Here is a 20,834-nt window from a genome sequence, read left to right as displayed (position 1 = left end):
TTTATAAAAATACCTGCATACCTGCATTTGTCCTTACCCATAAGTAACAGTGTAATGTTTTAGCAGTGTGCTCTCCCATCTAATTATTATAGTTAAAAATCTAAATGTGCCTCTCAATACTAGACTGTTTGGGATATTTTTGCTCATGTGTTAGACTATATAGTAAACAGAAGCATATTGTATGACCTTTCTGTAATACACCAGGGTTTTTTGTTTGCTGTGCTTTTCCTCTTTCATGCCTCTTTCATTTCTAAGATGCACATTATTACCCTTGATCACTCTTAACATTAGTTTTTAATTTTTTCATCCTTTTCAGTCTCCTTCAACTTTGACTGGGACCTAAACTGTTTTCTAAGAGACAGGTTACCACTGACTGCTGTTACCAAATACTTCTGTTCCACTTCTGAAGGACTGCAGATTTGGACACAACTTTTAGTGTGTTTTGTTTTACTACTAGTAATCTTTCTACTTATTTACATGATTCCTAGTGTTCCACTATCCAAATGCTAACAACATTCTTCTTTGAAAGAAGGCAGTAGGGTAGGAAAGTGTTCTTAAGCCACTCCATGGAAAATAAGGTGCTGATAGCTTTAGGTCCTGGTCCAAAAGAGTGTGTAGGCTCCAATTCCTGCTGTCACTGATGTCAGTGATGGACCAGAAGTGTAACACCTTCTTTTAATTTGGACATCAGTAACTTCTTCGAGGTATAAAAGATGAGACATACATTCTCCAGATGAGAACCCAATGTATGTATCTGTATAGCTAAACAGGTATCTTGTATCACCACCAAATATCCTGACCACAGGTGTGACCATTTTCCAATAAAGCCACTGCAGTGATTAAAAACAGTCTTTTCCTGAACAGCTTTTCTAGCTTAGCTGTTTGGTTCAGGAGCTCTCACAGCTCCAAATGAAACTTACAAACACAGTAGTAACTTATTTTGCTTATGGAGAAGGAAGGACTCCAAGAATGGTGTAATAATCATGAGAACAGGGTAGGTAACAGGCACCAGTTAAAGGAAGTAAGTTGAAGGAATGCTACTTCTTAACTCTAAAAATAACTGTTATGGTAAAAACACTTCTTTCCCATGTCACTTTATAAACAGCAAGTAAATACACAAAAAACAAATTCTAAGCTACTAGGAACCACGGTGACAAAGTAATGATTTAAAAAATCTTTTAAAATTCTTTATTTCAAATATCTAAAAGGATTGATTGTATTCAGTTTTTTTATAATCACAGAATTATAATAATTCTTTTACATTAAAAAAAAGTTAAGACATTTCTGAAATCTCTGAATATCAGCCAAATAAACTATGAACAGTTTTATGCTTAAGATAAGTATCCACTAAGAGGTACATAATCAAGATTGAACTTTACCTGTATTCCTTATTCATTAGTGGAACTGCAAGGCCCCCTTCTGGATTATAAATTATTGCACAGGCAAGCCCAGTGCATGTAAAAGACAAAGCCAACCAATGCTAAGAAAAGATAAACATATCAAACGTATTTTCTTCATATTATTACCAATTTCATTTCCTGGATCACATGTGTCTGCCCATCTCTGCTACCAGAATTTAGTTACTGAGAACAAGTTCAGCTTCTTAGTGGATTCTTAATGATAAAGCATTTTGGTGCATTCATGCCAGACAGCCCAAAGGAAGCTGTGGAGAGTTTCTCCACAACTTTGTATGCAGATGCAGATGCACCCAAATGATGCTTTCTTACACTTATTAACAACAGCATACACAAACTGAGACATGATTCTGCATAAATACTTGTATATGTGATTCCAGAACTTGTTTGAAAATTTGGCTTATGCTAGAGGGCATGTTAAAAAAATAGTGAAGAACCATTACAGTGGTCTTAAATCTTCAAGGACTGCTCAATTCCTTATATGCCTTTTGATTAAATACACACACAAGGACTGTGGATATATTACAAATATAACCTTGCAAGAGGTTAACACTGTTTTGCCTAAGCAAACATTTACTATTGAAAAGCAAGATGCTTCTCCACAGACAGAATAAAAGAAACTTGAAACAATAATTTTCCCTTTTTTTCTAAAAACAACTACTTATTTTTCTGCTTAATCATATATGATAACAAAAAATATCACATACATAGAAATGCAGGAACACGTAGTAATTATGATATTATTAAAAGACTGTGCAGAACATTACACAATGTTTAATTGGACTTAAAGGACTCTGAAGGGACCCTGATGTATCACTTTGGTAAGTTTCTGCTTCCTGTCAGGATGGGGCTACTTACGTTTGTCCTTTTTCCGTACTTTTGATTTTGGTGCTTCCAAGAAGAAACAAAAAGGGAGAAAAAACATCAGAAGTGAATTACAGTAATACCAGTGGCAGCATTCTTCTAAACTAGGTTCAAAATGGGATCAAAATGGCTCCACTAGTGTGAAACTTACCATTGGGATTTTCTTGCCTGTAGAAAGCTTGTAACAGTTCCACTGCTTCTTTGGCACGATAGCCAGATGTGGTCTGTTCAAATTACAAGGATGGTAAGTGCATCTGAGAATCATGTATTTTATACTTCACAATAATGCCTTAAGTACAGAATAATTATAAACAACTGTACTGCCTGTTCCATGAATTTACCGTGTACCTTTAATTATTTGGGTCCCAGAAAAATTTCCTTTTCAGCTTGAATACCTCCTGTGTTTGAAAAATACTATGTGGAAGCTTAGTAGAGTAAATAATTTCCCTAATAACTTAAAGTTATCAATCTTTCTTAGAAACTTATGTAAAATTTTTATGCAATATCCAAGCTCTTTCTTTTTAATGTTTGTTTGCAACTTACTTCAAACTTATGTTGCAAACTTACTTGCAACTTATGTTGCACTTGGAAAGGTGCTAGGTACATGCAGGTAAGATTTCTACTAGACAGTCTAAGTCTACACACCTATACTGTATTCCTAACAGTCACCTAATCAGAACTTTTTGGTCCTTCCAAAATATTTTTCCAGGCTATGAAAATTAATGACAAATTAATTGTCATTAACATTAAATTAATCTCCATCCATATTAGAAAATAATGAATTACCCCTATACATCCCACAATTGCCTACAGACAAAGGAAGGACTTGTACTAGCAAGATTCTTGTTCTTTTGAACATACAGAAAAAATAAATAACACCTCCTATTAGAAAATAAAAAACTCTTCTAATACTGGCTATACAAATCAATTTAGATGGTGGCCTCAAAAAAACCCCAAAAGTCACTTAGTATGTTTAGAGTGGACTGCCAAACAGTATTGTCTTGCTGACTAAAATTTTTACTGAGTCTTGAGTCTTTAGTGCTTATTTACCATGCTAAGCATATTACTTATTTTTTACATTCATCAAATTGTGAAATCTCAAGTGTGGAAAAGAACTCTAAGAACCCTAAATGGAATTCTTGTATAAGGCAGTATCATCTACAACTGCGTATAATGTAATAAATCTGTTTTCATAGAAACATAGAATTTTCAGGGTTGGAAGGGACCTTTAACATCATCTAGTTCCAACCCCCCTGCCATGGCCAGGGACACCTCGCACTTGATCAGGTTATTCAGAGCCCTGTCCAGCGTGGCCTTAAAAACTTCCAGGGATGGGGCTTTCACTACCTCTCTGGGCAGCCTGCTCCAGTATTTCACCACCCTCATCGTAAAGAGCTTCTTTCTAATACCTAATCTAAATCTACTCTCCTCTAGTTTGAAACCATTCCCCCTAGTCCTATCACTGCCTGACATCCTAAAAAGTCCATCACCAGCTTTTTTGTAGGCCCTCTTCAGATACTGGAAGGCTTTTTTTTTTTTTTTTTTTTTTTAATTTTTCTTGCGCAGAGACACACAGAGGACATGCTGTTTTACAGAATTATATTAATATAACTATATACCTATATATACATGTATTTATGTATACTATAGCTTTACTGAATGCTTGTCCAGTCTTTTTTAAATGATGAATGTGCCTCAGTCTCCCCAGACACTCTTCCAGTCCTGCAATATCCTTACTGTTTAGAAAATTTCCTCTGTATCTAAACTGTATCTCCGTTGCTACTTTAAGAGTCTGTGTTTACTTGGGAATTTGAACTATAAGAAGTAGATCTAAGCTAATGCATTTTACCTCATAAATGGATAGGCTGGGAGCAAAAATACAATAATTCCCAGCGGCTCAGCGAAAACCCAGTAATTTTGTAAGTTGCTGTTACTTGATCTTTATTGATTATGTGTCTGTACATTCTGCAGTTTAAAATAATTTGTCCCTTATCTGTTCCTGCAGCATACACTTACTGTTCTGTGCTACACATCTTTTAGATATATTTATTCCTTACCTTGTCCTAGGAGTATCATTCTTCCCTCTTTTAAATATTTTAAGACTGTCATCAGGGTTTTCCTCAATTTTCTTTTAATTTATGATTTTTTTTACATTAAATATTTTCTTGTGAAGTCAAGTTGAGTTGACTGCTGAACATCTTTCACCTGAGTTCTCTTAAACTGGTGCACAGCATTCTCAAAGCATGGTAACGAAACTAGGCACAGTACCCTAGCTGAAAAACAAAGGAAAATACTTTATAGCTTACTTCAAATGGATCTCCTGTGTCTACCATATCATCAGATGAAATGCTCAAAACTGAGCCACAGCCTCCAAATCGCTCATTTCGACAGCCATATACAACCCGTGGAATTTATGTGAAGGAGTTAAGGTATTAAGATAAAGGGAAAAGCAAGCAGGAAGTAAAGGAGCCTAATTTAAGTAGTCATTACATTTCACTAAAATGTGCTTGTACTTTTCCAACTAAATTAGTTTGCACTACCATCCCTCATAATTAAATCAGAACTTACTTCTGAGTAGTGCAAGATGTATTGCTGAAGATCCACATCCAGCATTCCACAGAAAAGGGAAAGGCATGAATCCCAAAGCAGAGGCATACAAAGCCATGGTTTACTGATATTTCAAACATTCAAAACTGAACACTGAGCTGAGCTTAGCTCACTTTACATAATAACAGATATCCCTAAAGTGTCTTTTTACATCCTTGTTTTCCTAACTGCACCATTTCTCTTCCATTCCTGAGTCTCTCCCTACTTACCACACAGAATAAATGAAGCTGGGTGCAGACTCAAACCATAAAATGGTAGGACACTGTCTGTTGACTTTGCCTGACAATGTCAGGCCCTTCTCTGTGGGCTCAGTGCCAGAAGAGGAACATTCTGACATATGGTTTCTCAGCATGGATAGGCATGAAAGGATACTCATCAAGCGCACGGCAGCTGCACACATGATACAAGGCTCTACGGTTACATACAATACAGAGTGTGCAAACACTTCTGTATAATCTCTGTTGTGTTGCTTGCACCAATCAAGGACCTGATCGATTACCACCATTTCTGCATGTCGAGTAGCCTAGGAGATAAAAAGAAACATTTTCTTACAGTTTTCATTAAGTCACAGCTTTAAATTTCTCACCTTTACAGAGAAAAATGTGATAAGATGCAGTGTTGTAAAATTACTCTCTCCAGTCAAAGGCACAATGACCTGACATCTAACTTGTTAATAATGCTATTATTTTAACTTCTTAAAAGAAGTAATGTAAAAGTTAAAGAAGTAATGTAATGCTTCATAGAGAAGTCTGGTTGTATTATACCTCTTTGCTAGTTGCAGAAGAAATATTCAACCCATGAAACAAAGTATTCAACCTCCATCTTCTATGCAGCACACAAAAGGCAGACAAGCTCAAACCAGCTTTTTCTTCTACCTGTTCCTAGGCAGAGGAGTCTGCTCAGCAGCTGTCCTCTCTCTGTCACGCCAGCACAGTAAGATGAGGCATGAAAGCTCTACTTGGGATAAAAAGGACACAAAAGCCCAACAGAACAACTGATCCAGCCCACTGTGCTTCCAAGACTAAGAATGCAGAACAGGTTAATTATTTTGGAAATACTAAGAAACTGCTCCTACCTGGCACCTTTTCCTCCCTCTGACAATGTTACTGTGCCTGCGCAGAATGAATAAGCTTTGTATGAAAACGCAGTAATTTCAGTATGTTTCTGGAACTGCTTGGCATATTGTGTAGGCACAGTGTTTTCTGTTTGCATCAGGTTTAATGTTACCTGGGAATATCTACATGCACAGTAACTCCCTCAAGTAACAGGCACATGCCTGATTACAAAAAGACAGAAAAGTATTGATTTATCTTTTTTTAATCCAAGACTATAGAATGAAGAGTCTCTTGGAGGTCACAGCAATAGGTATGGCACAAAAACCTGAGCAGAAAAGAGTGCTGAACTGAATTGCAGAGTGACAAAAAACAATCAGTGATGTCCTAGTATCACTCTGGAATGCCTGCAGCAGTTGTGTTTTGCCTATCAAATGCTGCAGCAAAAATATCCTGAAATACTAGTTACAAAAAGACTTTCCAGTTACAAAGCCTGATGCTTATTTGAATTAAGGATATAAGTATTTTTCTTCTTTTTAATCTGTTCTGGAAAAAAGGATGGTTTTGACACAGGTATTAAATAAAGACTTAATAAATCCAAACTATACTTGTACCTATGACACATATGTCTTTATGTGACCTCAGATAACTTCCTCTCAATGCATTAACTTGGATTAATATTTTAGCACTGTGAAGATCTGTGATGATAACTGTGGGATGCTCCACAATATGTGGCAAAGGACTCATGTATAAATATATTAGTGACAAGTTGAAAAATGTTTTAAAACTCCTACAGAGATCTTGGTTGCCTACGCTAGCAAATAGTTCAGTACATGTGTCTGTAAAGCAAAACAGGGCTGAGGACTCAAAATCAATTCAGGGCAGTTTGCACTGGCCCAGATCCAGTTTAGGCCCATGTATGGTCTGTTCCCAGAACCAGCTGGCCTGCATTGGGCATGCTCCCGGAGCACATCTTTTCAGAACAGTTTCCTCTGAAAAGAAGACAATTTGTCATCTCAGACACAAACCAAAGCATGGCAAGCAGACACAATCAAGAAATTTATTCCGTAAGTGCACTTGTGATCTGAACTAACATTGCAATAAACTCATGTGGAATAAAAACATGGATTGGGATCAATATGCAGACATTATTCCTCCAGACCTACAAGTGAAATGTTGCCATGAAGGTCCCCTAGCTGAATAAATGAGATCTCACCAGATAAAATCTCAGTGCATACACCTTATGGAGACACAAAGCACAATGCTCTCCAGTGGAATGAATGATGCCTAACCCTAACCTCAGAACTACTACAACTACTCTAACTCGTAAGTATAAGTTGTGGCAGTTCTAATTTTGTGCCTCTCAGACCAGAAGAGACATGAATACCACACTGGCTTTTCAACTTCTGAGCATGAACTGAAAGCATGTAAGCAATAAACCTTCATTAGCAGAAGAAAATGTGCCTCTAACCCATGACACTGAGTAGCTTTTAGGCCTCTGATGATCTGGGGAGTAAAGTGAAGAAAATGTACGTACCTCCTGGAAGTCATACCACCTTCTGTGCCAATAGAAGAGAGCTACAGAATAGGTTATGCCAATATAGAATATTAATAAACTCCGGTGCTTAACACATCTTAAGTAATACACACTGGTTTGGTCATCTCACTTCATAAAGGGGGCTGGAACTGGATGATCTTTAAGGTCCCTTCCAACTCTATAACCATTCAATGATTCTATAAAGATGGGAACACCGGGACAAATTCACCACAAGGTGAGAAAGGATCATCAGAGTAACAGAAGTGCCTCCATACAGAGGCTACCTAGACTACAACTCTTAGCTTGCCAGATACTGTCATTAAGTTTTCCAAGCTAAGGTGACTACAGTAGAGGTTTATAAAAATCAAGAAAAATTGGAAAAGTGAGCAGTAAATTGTTATTTATTATTTCTTGTAACAAGCAGGAATCCAATGAAATTATCAAGCAACAGATTTAAAACAAACAAAAGGAAGTACTTTTTCACAAAGCACATAATTAAATGGTGGAACTCATTGCCACAAGATGCTATGGAAGCCAAAACATAAATGACTTCAAAAAAGGTTTAGAAAGATTCATAGAGGATCTGTGCACAGACAGCTATCAGAACCAACAATCCAGACCCAGCCTTGGGCTCTGTGAGCCTGAAAGCTATTTCGTTTCAGAAGTGGAAACCATGTTCAAGGGAAAGTTTTACACCACTGTTGTCTTATTTCTTGAGTTCCTTCCTTAAGTATCTGCTAAAGACAAGATACAGCTGAAAAGCTGACTTTCTAGGTCTGTCTTAAGATTTTATTTTGCATTGTGCTATGACTGGATAGTATTTTTTACTGACTTGCTGTTTGTAAAAATAATAAAAAAAATAATTAATAAGTTTCTATTAGCTCCTACTGGTTTTTATCTTGCCAAATCTTTTATGTTATTTTAAAACAAACAAAAAATTCACAAAAGCAGGTAGGAATACAAAAAAAATTGTTAGTAGCAAATGGTGCTCAAGGCGAAATTATTTGAAGCTGAAGTCAGTGGGGAAAAAGCCTTGACAAAGCCTTAAAACAGTGCCCCAAACTGTGGCAAATGTTTTATAGACAAATAAAGATACCATCACCACCCTGAAAAGCTTACCTTCTAAATCTCAGACAAGAATTAACATGTGAGAGTTGTTGCCTCCGACAACAACCTGGTTGTGGCGACCTGGTTCAAGAACGACTCAGCAACCAACCCCAGGTTATCCGGGCCATCAGCTCACAGACATCAATATGATGGATGGCAAATGGCGTTTATTGTTTATGTTACACCGCATTTTATAGCCTAGGTTTACACCGTCATTTCCGCCTGCTTGCGTTAGGGACCCGTACCTATTGGTTGTCAGGAGGGAAGCCTTATCTTAACTTTCCGTACAGCACGATATCTTCCGGCCGCCAAACCTTAACTGTCACATTTCAAACCTAAACTACCACACTGCAAACCTTAACTACCACAGAGAGTAAAGGGGGCCAAAGCTCAAAGTTCTGTATTATCTTGTGGTTTCACTAGTAATTTAAAGAGTGCAAACAATACTTAATTTTCAATTATCACATACTGTACTTGCAAGATAATCCAGGCAAAGACATGCTACAGTGACCCTACAGAAAATAACAGAGGAGAAGTCAGGATGTATCAACAAAAGACCTAAGGCAGACAGCATTTTAGTGGGAAGCAAATTATTGCATCACAGATGCGAATAAAGATGTCAAAAAGGTCACATACATTGTAAGGAAGAAAATTTTCAAGTTGGTCTGAGGCAAGACTGTGAACAAGCAAGTGTGGGAGCTGCCAGAGGGAACTTGTGCCAGTACTGGCACAAGTTTGTGAGCGTATCGCCAGGCTTTTGAAAATTAATGTCTTACACAGACATTTGTTGCCCAATGAATACAAGAAATGACATGCCTATCCATTTTGAAATGCTGATGCCTCAACCATGCTCTTAAAATATAAGAAAATAAACCAAACACAGCTGTATACAAAGTCCCTCTTTCCAACAGAAAATTCCTCCAGAATTATATAATGATCAATTATTTTGCAAAAAACTTCCACAGAGTAGGGGTCAGTACCTCTGCAATTAATGTGTTCTGCTATGGACAGAAACAGAGTATGAAAGGTGACAGGAGAAAAACTGAAAAAAATCATAGCCCTTTCAGCAACTAAATCTTTTTGCCAAAATGAGCAGCTTAGGATCAAAATGAAAGAGGGCATGAAAAAGACACTACCTGCCCCTCTCTTCAGACAATTAGATCAGAGGATGCAAAGATATTCCAGAAGACAGGGAATTTATTTGACACACAACCTAGCAGAGAGCTTTTTCCCGAGAAAGGGCAAAAATGTAGGCAAGGACTGTGGATCTAACAGGATAAGCAATCATTTTATAAAGTGGAAAGAAAGTTTGCAAGGAGCTAGTCCTTGAAAGGGAAATAAAATAAAATACAATGCAGACTTACATAAAATAGCTGACACTAAATTAAACTTGTAACTTTCTTTGTCAAATGGTTCTTCTAGGCAAGAGAAACTCCAGTCTCATCTCTCTGAATGACAAAGCACCTGACACAGCTCAGCATATGAAATTATTGTCAGTCTGGGGAAAACAGCATAGCAGAAGAAATGTAAGGTGAGCAAGCAAAGAAGAGAAGTCACATTAAAACTGGAAATATTTAACCAGAGGGAATTCATAAGCAAATATGCTTGATGATAATTTTGCTTAAATGTTTTCAGTTGTGATATTGGCACAAACTGTAGAAATACCTACAGAAAAGAGCTAACATTGTGATGAAAGACATCAGAAGAGGCAAGGTCAGAATACCACTCAAGATGTGGATGGCCTTATAAATGGGAGTAAAAAATCTAAAACAACAAATGAAGATGAACAAAACCGCATTAAAGACCAAGTGGGTGGAGTTACTTCCAGAAAGAGTGGGAAGTATTACTGCTATCAAACAAGGCACAAGAGAAAAACCATCTGGAATGAAGTATACAGTTCTAGCTAAGTGCATTCAAGAAAGCTGAATCTAAAGCTGGAATGGATGTATACAAGAATTATTAGAATAAACACAGAAAGGAAGCCTGTCTTCTAAAAACAGACTGAACAACTGTTTTGGGGAAAAGAGGGAAGAACAAAGCCAAAAGGGAATATGATTTTAAATACCTCTAAGCTATATAAAATAAAGGATGATGCTGGCACAAGGACAGAGAGATATACACGGACCATAAAAAGTTAAACACTGGAAATCACATGTTTTCTAGCCATCTAAGGAACAATATTCTGAAGTGGGATGAGAAATTTGTTTCAAAATGGACCTGCCAAATTTATGATGCCTGGTGGAAGTGCCTCAATGGCTCAAGAGAGTTTTTTTTTCCCATTATTGTTTCTAAATAATGGCATAAAATATTGGAAGAAAACTGAAAACAATTTCCTACATTCACATTTCCTAGCAAGTGCCTCTTTCAAGTTCATATTTTCTTTTAAATTATATGGAGCAATTAAGTATCTGATACAAAACTTAAAAGCCCAAAATTTAGAGTACCCATTATGAAAATTAAGCCACAAAAGTGAACTTTGAACTAACCAGAAACTGAAACACAGAAGCTGCTTTCACAGTTATTACAAATGTTTCCAAAATAGGTATGACTTTTTGAAATCAAGCTGCTTGGACTTAAGGACATACCTTCAGGCAATCCTGATACCAAAAAAACGTGAAAGCTTCCAAAATATTTTAAAGTTGATCCTGATTTTCTTATCAGTCTTCCCAGTTATGTTCTGCCCCTGTGATGTGAATACAGTGTGAATATCTCTGGGGCAATTTTCCCAAGCAGCATCAGCTCCTCCCTGGTGCTTACACTGACTTAACCTGAGACACCAGGCTTCTCTGTCATCTGACTTTGTTGAATTGCATTAAAATTGTTTTACTGCATTATGGATTGCCCTGTAGCACACATTAGTGCAAGGATTCCTTTTTACTGTTACATTTTGGAGCTTAAAAGCCTCAGTCTTCACCTTCCGTTTTATTTCCAGGTTGGACACATCTACAATAAGCTGCTGCCAGATCCTGCACTCAGATCCCTTTATACAAACCTTCGAGTTGCCCAACATCCCTGTTGGTTTTAACGGGACTCTCACCGGCCGTATCTCACTTGACCTCTTAACTTTCCAGCATCGCCTATCACATCTACAGCCCTCTCCCAGCCCCGGGGCCCACCCCTCGCCCTGACTCACGTTCTTCGTCTCGTTGACCTCGTTGCCCCCCTTCCCCAGGACCTCGCCGTTGAACACAAGCAGGCAGCCGACGGGGACCTCCCCTTTCTCCAGCGTCTCTTTCGCCTGCAGGACAGACAGACAGACAAAGCCAAAAAGCAAAACGCCGTTACCTGCCGGAGCCACCAACCAGGCCGCAGGAAGCCGCCATTATCCCGCCCATTCGGCGCTGCCGTGCGACAGGCCCCAGCCCGCCCGCCCCGCCGCTCTCACCGAGCCTCCTCAGCGAGAGAGAGGAGCCGGGACGCCCCTCCCCCTCTATGCCCGGTGTGCGGCGGGATCGCCCCGAGCCCCGCTCGCACTGACCACATCGAGGGCTTGGTCCATCCAAGCCAAAGTTGCCGCCGCCTCCTCCTCCTCCATCGCCGGCACCGGCAGAGTGCGGGCGGTGTTTCCGGGGGGCCGGGCGGCAAGGCACGGCGGGCGGGGCCGCCGCTACCACAGCCCCTTCCGCCGAGGATAGGGGCGGCCGGTCCGGGAGCGCAGGATGCTTCGGTCCCTCTGGAGTTTCCTCAAGCGGCACAAGAAGAAATGCCTCGTCCTCGGCACCTTCCTCGGCGGTGAGTGCCTGGCAGCCGGGGTGGGGGAGCGGAGGCGGGGTGGGCGACAACAAGCATCGGCGCGGAGCTGGCCGGGGGGACTCGGGCCTCCCCGCTGCTGCTGAAGTGCTCCTGCTGGGGGGGGGGGCCTTCACAGGCGGTGCTGAGGGCGGTGAGTCCCGGCCGGTCAGACGGGTTCCCCGCCGGTAGGAATGCCCGGCTGCCGGCCGCTGGTCCTGACCGTCTCGGCGGGCCCGGCTGCCCCTGCCTTCGCCGCCGCTCCGGGCGGGAAGCAGCCCCTTGTTCGTTTTGTGACACCGTAACGCAGCCACCGGCCGCCGGTGGGAGAGCTCCGGTAGCAGGAGAGTTGCTCTCGTAGGCAGAAGTTGCTCATCTTCACTGAAGTGCTGCAACGCAGGGGTTCGCGTTGCCTGGGTGTGCTTACATCGTGTGGTTGTGTTGGTTCGAAAAAAGATTTAGTTGTGCCAAGCGTGGGTAATGTCTCTATTATTGTTTTTAAGTCGGAGGCTGAAAGCTTCTACCTTTGAGAGTGACTTGTGCGTTGGGTGTATTGTCAGGTAGACACAAAACGTTGCTGGAGAGGAGGATTTACATTAATTATTCAAGCATTTCTTTCTTCCTTAAGATTCCTGTCTAACCTGTAGGGTGGTTTATGGTCTTGTAAGCTCCTCCTTTCTTTGGAGTTATTCTAGGGTTATTTTTAGTTGGAACTGGAATTGAAGAACCTTGGATCTGTCTCTCTGTTTAATAATAAAATGCATATCTCTGCAGCTAAAGATGAGATACCCCTGAAAAGGTACAGCTATGTCTTCACATGCTCAGTCATCAGATCTACTTATATCTTATGCCATTGGCACATAATTTATTATTACAGAGTTGCTTAGGAAAGTTTGTATTTGACTGTACCTAATGGAACTTGCCTGAACAGTTAAATAGTCTGAGTACTACAAGTTTTTTGTTTCTTATTCAGGTGAGGTCTCTTGAGAAGGCAAATGTTATATACTTCTGATTTGCCTTTGCTGTTGTATCCTCTGTATGCATTCCCTCCGTTTTTTTCCAAAGAGCGCTGATTAATACACAGTAATAGCTTAGATTTTAGTTACTGAAATATTTAGCAGACTGAATGTCCAGTTCACCCCTTCACCTGCAGGTTTTATGATGCTGCAAGTACAGTGCAATATTGGGTTTACCAGTTTCTGAAGCACCACGCTTACAGCCCACTATGTTAAGCAAACAGGTTAATTTACCAGGCTGTAACCTGCAAGCTGTGCCTCCTCAGCTGTCTTGGTGAGAGTGCTGGACAGATATTTGGGAATAGTAAAAACATCTGTTGTCCCAGTTTCAGATAGTAAAGGTGGATCAAGTTGAAGTGAAAAAGCAGATACTGGGGAGCTTATGGCTCTTGGTAGTCCCTATAACCTGAAATTGTAAATTCATGATGTGTGAACATCCCTTTGTCAGCCTGCAAACTGCCCTAATATCACTGAATTTGCAACTTTTTCCTTATGATTAGTACTATTTACGTTTCAGGTCAGTTTCACTAAAATGCTACTGACTGGATTAAGTACACTTGAAAAAAAATAATCAGGGACTAAAATAAAGTAATTCTTAAAAAGAAACAAAATCACAAACACATCACTCCCAAAAACCACAATGCCAAACAAACAAAACCACCCAGAACCCCCCAAGATGCTCCTCTTGTCACAAGTGTTTCAACTTCTGACTGAACATACTCAACTATGCTGCCATTGCTTCCAGCATGGGTGAAGTACCTGTTTCCTCAGGCAAATTGCTTTTTTGTGTTTGAGAGCCTGTAGTTTCAGGGTGTATGCAAGCAGGAGAAATCCATTAGCTGCCACCAGCTGCAGCTTGCACCATGGTATTTTAGGGCAACCTGGGAGATGGAGAAATTTACTGCAGAGTGCTGCACTACAGTTGTTCAACAGGTGAGTCATGAGTGCTTTGGCCATCTACCTATTACTTATGGATCAGACCTTAAAATAACTCCAGGAGCTATGGTAATGCCAACATCAGTGAATCAGAACTCTGAGACTCTCATCCAAAAAAACCCTGCATAATACTGGAAGGTAGAAGGCAACTTTACATCACTGCTTATACTTGAAAACAAACAATTTGGAAGTGGCCAAATGAGAAAAGCAACCAAATCTGATGAGTTAGTATCGGAGATTGGAATCTACATTTCTCTTGTGTTTTCTTAAATGGGGATTTTTTAAGAGCTGTTCGTGCATTTTCTGGGAAGGAGAATGTTACAAGGAAGATGGGACATTGCAGGGCTTAACAGTTTTGTCTTTAATTGGCACATGGTCAGAGATGAATGTGAATATTTAATGATTCGGGAGACAGAGAAGTCTCTACATTAAGTCTCTACGGATACAAGGTTATATCGGTGTTGTGTTACTGAAGAATTAATGCACCAAAATCCAGGTTGGTTGGTAGCCTCTCCTCTGTTTACCGAGATGTATTCCTGGTGTGGTATCAGTGGCTGTCATTCTTAGTGTCATTTCTGTCAGTCTGAATGCTGCAACAGATTTTTATACTTATGAAGATACAAAGCTTTTAAGACCTCAAACTGGGGGAAAACTAACTAAAATAGCTGTAATTTTCTCTTAACCATAGAGCTGGGTTGAGAACTTGGCAAAGACTCTGTACAAACTCTTTCTTCAGAAGTCTCTTCTTTCAGCAGTAAAAGTAAATTGCATACTAAAAAGACTTAAATCTCTTGAAGTAAGCAAAATGTAGTGTTCCGGGATAAAACTCACTAGAAATATTTGAAATAGAGAGAGAGAGATAGCATGACAGCTGCAAGGATATATTTTGTTCACTTGTTCTTACTAGATAGGTAGACCAACCTTTAAGTGGGATCTGTCTTGCTGCTCAACATTCAAGTCAGATTTCAATGGTTATTACAAAATTATTCAGTGTTGAAATTCTCTTGTTGCAGTAGAAGAGCAAGTTCAGGGTGTGTCTGCAATACATGGTTCTGATTTCAGGGGTGAATTAATTATTGCTCAATTTCACCTGTTGCAACCTTCAGCATGCAGAAGGAACATTTCTGTTCAGTAACTTGTCTGCTTAGCAGAGAAAGTTGTTTGGGTCCTTGAGTGCAAGGGCATTAAATAAGTTTGGGGGGACTTTAGTGGTACCAAGGGAATAAGGCTTTAGTGCCTTTTATTTTAAATGCAAATTTCAAATATAATGAGATAATTGTATGTCAGTTGATGCATGGCTTGCTTGTACATAAGGATAAACCACAACTTACAAAGCTATTGGTGTTCTGGAAGGATGTGGGCTTATGTGTCAGTGCAGTATCTATATAATTAAAACTGATTTTTTTTTTTCCCTTAGATTTGGATTTTTCTTTGTATTGTTATTGTGGTTTTTTTCTGAGGGAAATATGTCAGTGAGGGTAAAGGTTACAGAGGGTTGTAAGGAGGTTCCTGAAAACTTGATGCCTCCAAGTAGCCAGTCACACCCTTCTATTTCTTTCTCCATTCCACCTGTGAAGAAATGTAAGGGCCGAGAAAGAGGTATACTGTAACTTAAGTGATATGAGAAATAGCCTGTTTGCGGTCACTGGTATGAATATGTAAGAGCCTGCAGATTTTTTAAGCCAGCCCCAGTACTTAAATTTAGATAGGAAGAGACTATAAAATGCTACAGTCAACCAAATTAGAACACTTATCTCAATTCACTATTAACAGATGAATTAACATGTTGCTTCCACAGGGTATGGATATTGTAGATGCCAGGTGTTCCTGGTGTTGTAGGACAGTGTCCTGGTTTAGCCCAGGCTGGCAACTTAGCATCACACTTCAAGTGATGAGGGAGAGAACTGGTGGGGTAAAAGTGAGAAAACTCTCTGGTTGCAATAAAAATAGTTTAATAATTAAGAAATAAAGATTGTAAGAAAAAGGGTGGAGGGGAGAAATAACAAAGAGAAAGCAAAATAAAACCTAGGAAAGACAAATGATGAAAACAATTACCACAAGCTGACCAATGCCCAGGCAGTCCCTGAGCAGTGTTCCCTTTGCAAACTTCTCCTCTATTTTTATTACAGAGCATAAAGTCATATGATATAGAATATCCCCTTGGTCAGTTGGGGCCAGCTATCCCAACTTTTTGTGTTCCTCCAGTCTACTCACTGGTGGGGCATTGGGAGAAGGAGAGAAAGCCTTTATACTGTGTGAGCACTGCTCAGCAGTAACTAAACCATCCCTGTGGTATCAGCACTGTATTTCCAGCACAAATCCAAAACACGGCACCATACCAGATACTGTGAAGAAAGTTGACTGTCCCAGCCAAAACCAGCACAGACAGACAATACAAATGTAAATACGTTGCACTTTGTAGAGTGATTTTAAAACAGTATGCATTGTAGTTTGAGATTCTGAGATTTCTGTACTTACAGGCTCTGGCACTGGGTGAGGTAGTGCTAGTTTGTACCACTCGCCTCTTTTCGAATCCTCAGTGAACCAGGAGTGTTGGGAATACAGTTGTTTGTATAGTTCACATGTTAATGAAGGCAGAAAAACGTTTGCATAGAAATGATCTTTTGGGCAGTCTCATTATTGCGGAATTTTCCTACTTTCTAGTTTTGTATGGAACATATGGGAAAGATTCAGGATGAAGTTCCACCTATACAGCAACTTAGCTGATTAGACAGGAGTAAAAGATTGCTGCTGTTGTCTTTTGCAGACCTCCTATGTTGTATTGAGAGGTAGAATTGAATTATGTTAGCTATTGTAAAAAGTTGGTGTTCACTTTGCTTGTTTATAAAAACCAGGTTTTAGTTTAGTTTCTTAGAGGTATGTTTGCTGGCTTGACATGGCAGTTCTAGGGATGTGGCTTTGTTCCTGCTTCCAGCTCCAAGTGACAGTGTTTTTGTATGATGCGCTCAGCCAGGACTTCTTAGAAGTCTGTGTAATTTTTGAGTCTTCTAAATTAATTTTATGTGTATCAATGTAGATATACAAGGTAGTTCTACAGTAAAATGTGAACATGTGCTAACCAACTCCCAGGCTGGTGGATCCTTGAAATGCCCCATAAGCTGGAGACTTGCAGAGGCTCCGATTCTGTGTTCAGGCACAAGTGTCTTGCAGTGAGTAACAGAACCAGTCTGCTGCGGACATCCAAACTTTTCTGTTGTTTGTTTTACTTAAGCTGTGCAGATGGTGTAACTTTTACCTTGATTAACTTCTAATGCATTGCTTTCCCAAAGATGAAGATAATACTGGTGTAAATATAATCTTTTAGTGATGGGTCAAAGTTATGGCGTGCGGGGGGGGGTGGGGGGGAATAAAACCAGTAGTAGGTGGTGTTGCATCATTTGAGATAGGTTCTTTTTCTGGAAACTACTTGTTAAACCTGGATGACTGCTAGTGTACCTTTGGACCCTCATGAGGCAGAAGAGTTCAGATTTAGTGATCACATATTAAGCAATTAGCTATCTCAATCTTAATTATAAAGGTGTTGTTCCAGCATATCACTCAAGGGAATACACATGATCCTTCTTGATTTGTTTGCATGTCTGCCTGTGTCCTGTGTACCTTCAGGAAGAATCTTTTTTTATACTTTTACACTTTTCTGCTGGAAAACCTAAAGTTAAAGGATTTATTTGGGGGTGAGTAATAAATAAAATTACTCATTTGGACAAATGACTATGCATGCATGTAATATGGAAAATGGTGGGATAAAATGATTGGAAAAATCTTGTGTTCAAAATTTTTTGCTAATACTGAAAACACTCACTGATTCAGTATGTCAGCTGCAAAAAAAAAATAAAAATCAATACCCTGAGAGTTGTTTCTATATACCTATTCTTGGCAGGAATTGATAATCTTTAGTTTAATTATTATTTATGAAGTCTCACTTTGGTTAGGAATTTATAATACTAGAGTTGCATTTTATGTATATTGAACTATTAATATGATGTTTGGATCTAATGAGGTGAATCTTCTCGTGGCAAATGGTGAGACTGCCTCAAGGCTGAAGCAAGAGAGAATGACTTACCCATTTTTTTCTTTTATGAGGCTTTTGGGGATCAATGGAAATGACTGTGTTTGTTCCAAAATGGTCTGGCTTGTAGTTGCCTATTAGGAAACATAATGCCAATATGAATTTTTTTCATTCATAAGTATTAATGAAACTTTTGTAATACTGATGATAGTTTGGAGGTTTTAGTATCTTAAAAGGTTGTATTGCAAGTACATTGATATGGATACTATACTATTATATGGATACTATACTAATATTCACATATTGCTGAAAAATACTGTGTACTCTTACAGATTAAAATCAGAGAAAGGGGGGGCTTAAGGGGCTTTCCTTACGTTTTTAAAGCAGCTTGTGATATGAAGATCTCTTTGTAGGAGTCTATTTACTGGGAAAATATGGGCAGAAGAAAATCAGAGAAATCCAGGAACGAGAGGCAGCTGAATACATCGCCCAGGCACGAAGGCAGTATCATTTTGAAAGTAATCAAAGGACATGCAACATGACAGGTAAGATGAGGAAATGGCTATTGTTCTTGATAGGTAGAATTATTCTGGGTTTTATGCTACGCACTGACTGGATGGAAGAAAAAGAAGAAATGTAGGTGAATTCAAAATCTTAATTAAATATTAGGGCATAAATAGAGTAATTTTGCATAATAAAAACAAGCTGAAGACCAGAGAGTTGAAGGGATTTCTAGGGGTCATCGTAACCCTTGGTTTGAATACATCCAAATATATATGCAGGCTACAGTTTTTTGTCACTGCAAGGCCCCCTGTATTGGTCTAAACTGCATTTAGTATTAAAGTGTGAAACACCCAAATTCAAACAATACTGAATCTTCAGCAGGATTATTTTATTCAATGAAGCGTGTTGTTATTATTAAGCTACACAGAGAGCTCTGTGGGAAATTTTTGTTTACAAATAAGTACATCAGCCAATTAGTTCCTTACACTTTAACAGTCAAAAGGTACCCAACTAGCTGAGGAGCATCAGGGTAAAAATGTTTATATTACAGCACTGATCTTTGGATTTTTGGAGAGGAGGTAGTAGGTTGGAGTTTTAACAAAATCCTTGCCATTCTTATAAAAACAGACCACTCAAAACTATTTCTATTAAAAAAATTGGGCAGGATTTTCTCCTGTTGAAATTTGTAATGGCTTCTCGGGTGGCTGCAAATGCTTTCTGTGTGCTGTTTACCCTGATATGAAATACCCTGGTATTTAATTTTCATATTTTCCATTTTGTAGTGCTGAGACTGATTTTACTGCAAGGATTAAGTATTTCTTCGCCCTTGATTGTACAAACACCTGTCTGGCAGCATATGTTCTTGTCTAGACTTTTCAAATTTCAGTTTTACTATTTTTTTTATGTTGTGTGCATGCTTGTACATTTCTCATCCCCTTCACATAACATTAGATCAGACATTGAATATTTCTAAAGTAAGGGATTTTTTTTCCCCACCAGCTTTCTTTTGTTTAAAAGTTGTCATTCTCTAGTTGGGAACAAAACCAAACCTCAATTTTTCTTCTTATTTGAAGAAATGCAACAGTGTAGATTCCCACCAGATTTTCTCTGGGGAGTCACGGTACGAATATGCAGGAAGGGGGCAGCATTGGGCCCAGGCTTCTAAGTGGCACGTAGCTAATTGCACTTCTGAGTTACCCTCAGGGTTGTTTATTTTGTTTGTCCTCCCAGCTTTGCCTGTTGTGCAATGGGATTTACACTGTATAGCAGCTATTGAGTGAGAGCTGGCCATAGCTTTATGATTTTGTGTGTGTGTGTGTGTGTGTGTGTTGACAAATCCTTTTTTCTTTTAATAATAGTGCTGTCAATGCTTCCAACATTGAGGGATGCCTTAATGCATCAATTAAATTCTGAAAGTCTCACATCTCTTCTTAAAAATAGGTAAGACTGTTTTGTTAATTATGTTAAAGATCACTTCTTTTGATCACAAGATACTTGATTTTTTTAAATTATGTATTTATGATGTAGAGAGCATGCAGGATTTTGGTTCTGTGTCCCATTGAGTCAGTAGTCATAATGTATTTTGAAATCACTATGTAAATATTGTGTGTAATGTGAGATATACTTTGATAGGTATGGCTGGCATTTTCCAGAAATAATATCTCCTCTTAGATGCTGTATGAAGAACCGTAGTTTTTGTTGAACTGCTTCCTTGATAGGCAGACAAAGCACTAACAGGCCTGAGTGTCTTGACTGAATTGTCGATGTGTTTGTAAAAAATATCAGAGAACACTTCCCATCTGCAGAAACAAATAGTATATTTTCAAATTCATAAAGAGCATGATAGTGTAACTTAAAAGTAGAGTAATCTGCTTGACATTCAGCACAGAGTAAAATTCTTATGTAGGCAGTTAACACGGGGTTTCTGACTCACTCTATACTGCCTTTCTAGTTGACCTCCCACTAGCTTATTTATATAGCTATAATAATTTGTTAAATAGTGAAGGCATATAATGCCTCATTTTGTTCTCTGTAGCATGG

The 20,834-nt window shown here is 39.0% G+C and overlaps 2 protein-coding genes across 2 annotated transcripts in view; one reads left to right on the top strand and one right to left on the bottom strand.

The window, feature by feature from the left end:
- Window positions 1-1,229: 1,229 nt before the first annotated feature.
- Window positions 1,230-12,169, bottom strand: ADAT2 (adenosine deaminase tRNA specific 2). Its single transcript, XM_030447436.1, has 6 exons — window positions 12,061-12,169; window positions 11,716-11,820; window positions 5,259-5,409; window positions 4,586-4,692; window positions 2,431-2,503; window positions 1,230-2,306 (listed from the first exon to the last, which is right to left on the bottom strand). Exons 1-6 carry the CDS (start codon window positions 12,115-12,117, stop codon window positions 2,266-2,268), a joined length of 534 nt encoding a protein of 177 aa, XP_030303296.1. The 5' UTR covers window positions 12,118-12,169; the 3' UTR covers window positions 1,230-2,265.
- Window positions 12,170-12,196: 27 nt separating this feature from the next.
- PEX3 (peroxisomal biogenesis factor 3) overlaps window positions 12,197-20,834 on the top strand; it is a 17,657-nt gene continuing 9,019 nt past the window's right edge. Inside the window, exons 1-3 of the mRNA XM_030447435.1 lie at window positions 12,197-12,314; window positions 18,704-18,835; window positions 20,153-20,234. Coding sequence (XP_030303295.1) covers window positions 12,242-12,314; window positions 18,704-18,835; window positions 20,153-20,234 — 287 coding nt within the window. The 5' untranslated portion in view covers window positions 12,197-12,241. The remainder of the gene's footprint in view (window positions 12,315-18,703; window positions 18,836-20,152; window positions 20,235-20,834) is intronic.

The sequence above is a fragment of the Calypte anna genome, chromosome 3, assembly GCF_003957555.1.
Source record: "Calypte anna isolate BGI_N300 chromosome 3, bCalAnn1_v1.p, whole genome shotgun sequence".
NCBI lineage: Eukaryota > Metazoa > Chordata > Aves > Apodiformes > Trochilidae > Calypte > Calypte anna.
This window is presented reverse-complemented; position numbering and strand designations above follow the sequence as displayed.

What these genes read in the sequence shown, in the direction of transcription:
- ADAT2 (XM_030447436.1), bottom strand. Translation starts at nt 12,117, where the DNA reads ATGGAGGAGGAGGAGGCGGCGGCAACTTTGGCTTGGATGGACCAAGCC. An exon ending in AGCTGCCGTGCGCTTGATGA is followed by an intron (nt 4,693 to 5,258) that starts GTATCCTTTCAT and finishes ACTCCTTCACAT; the next exon opens with AAATTCCACGGGTTGTATAT. An exon ending in ACACAGGAGATCCATTTGAA is followed by an intron (nt 2,504 to 4,585) that starts GTAAGCTATAAA and finishes TAATTTGAACAG; the next exon opens with ACCACATCTGGCTATCGTGC.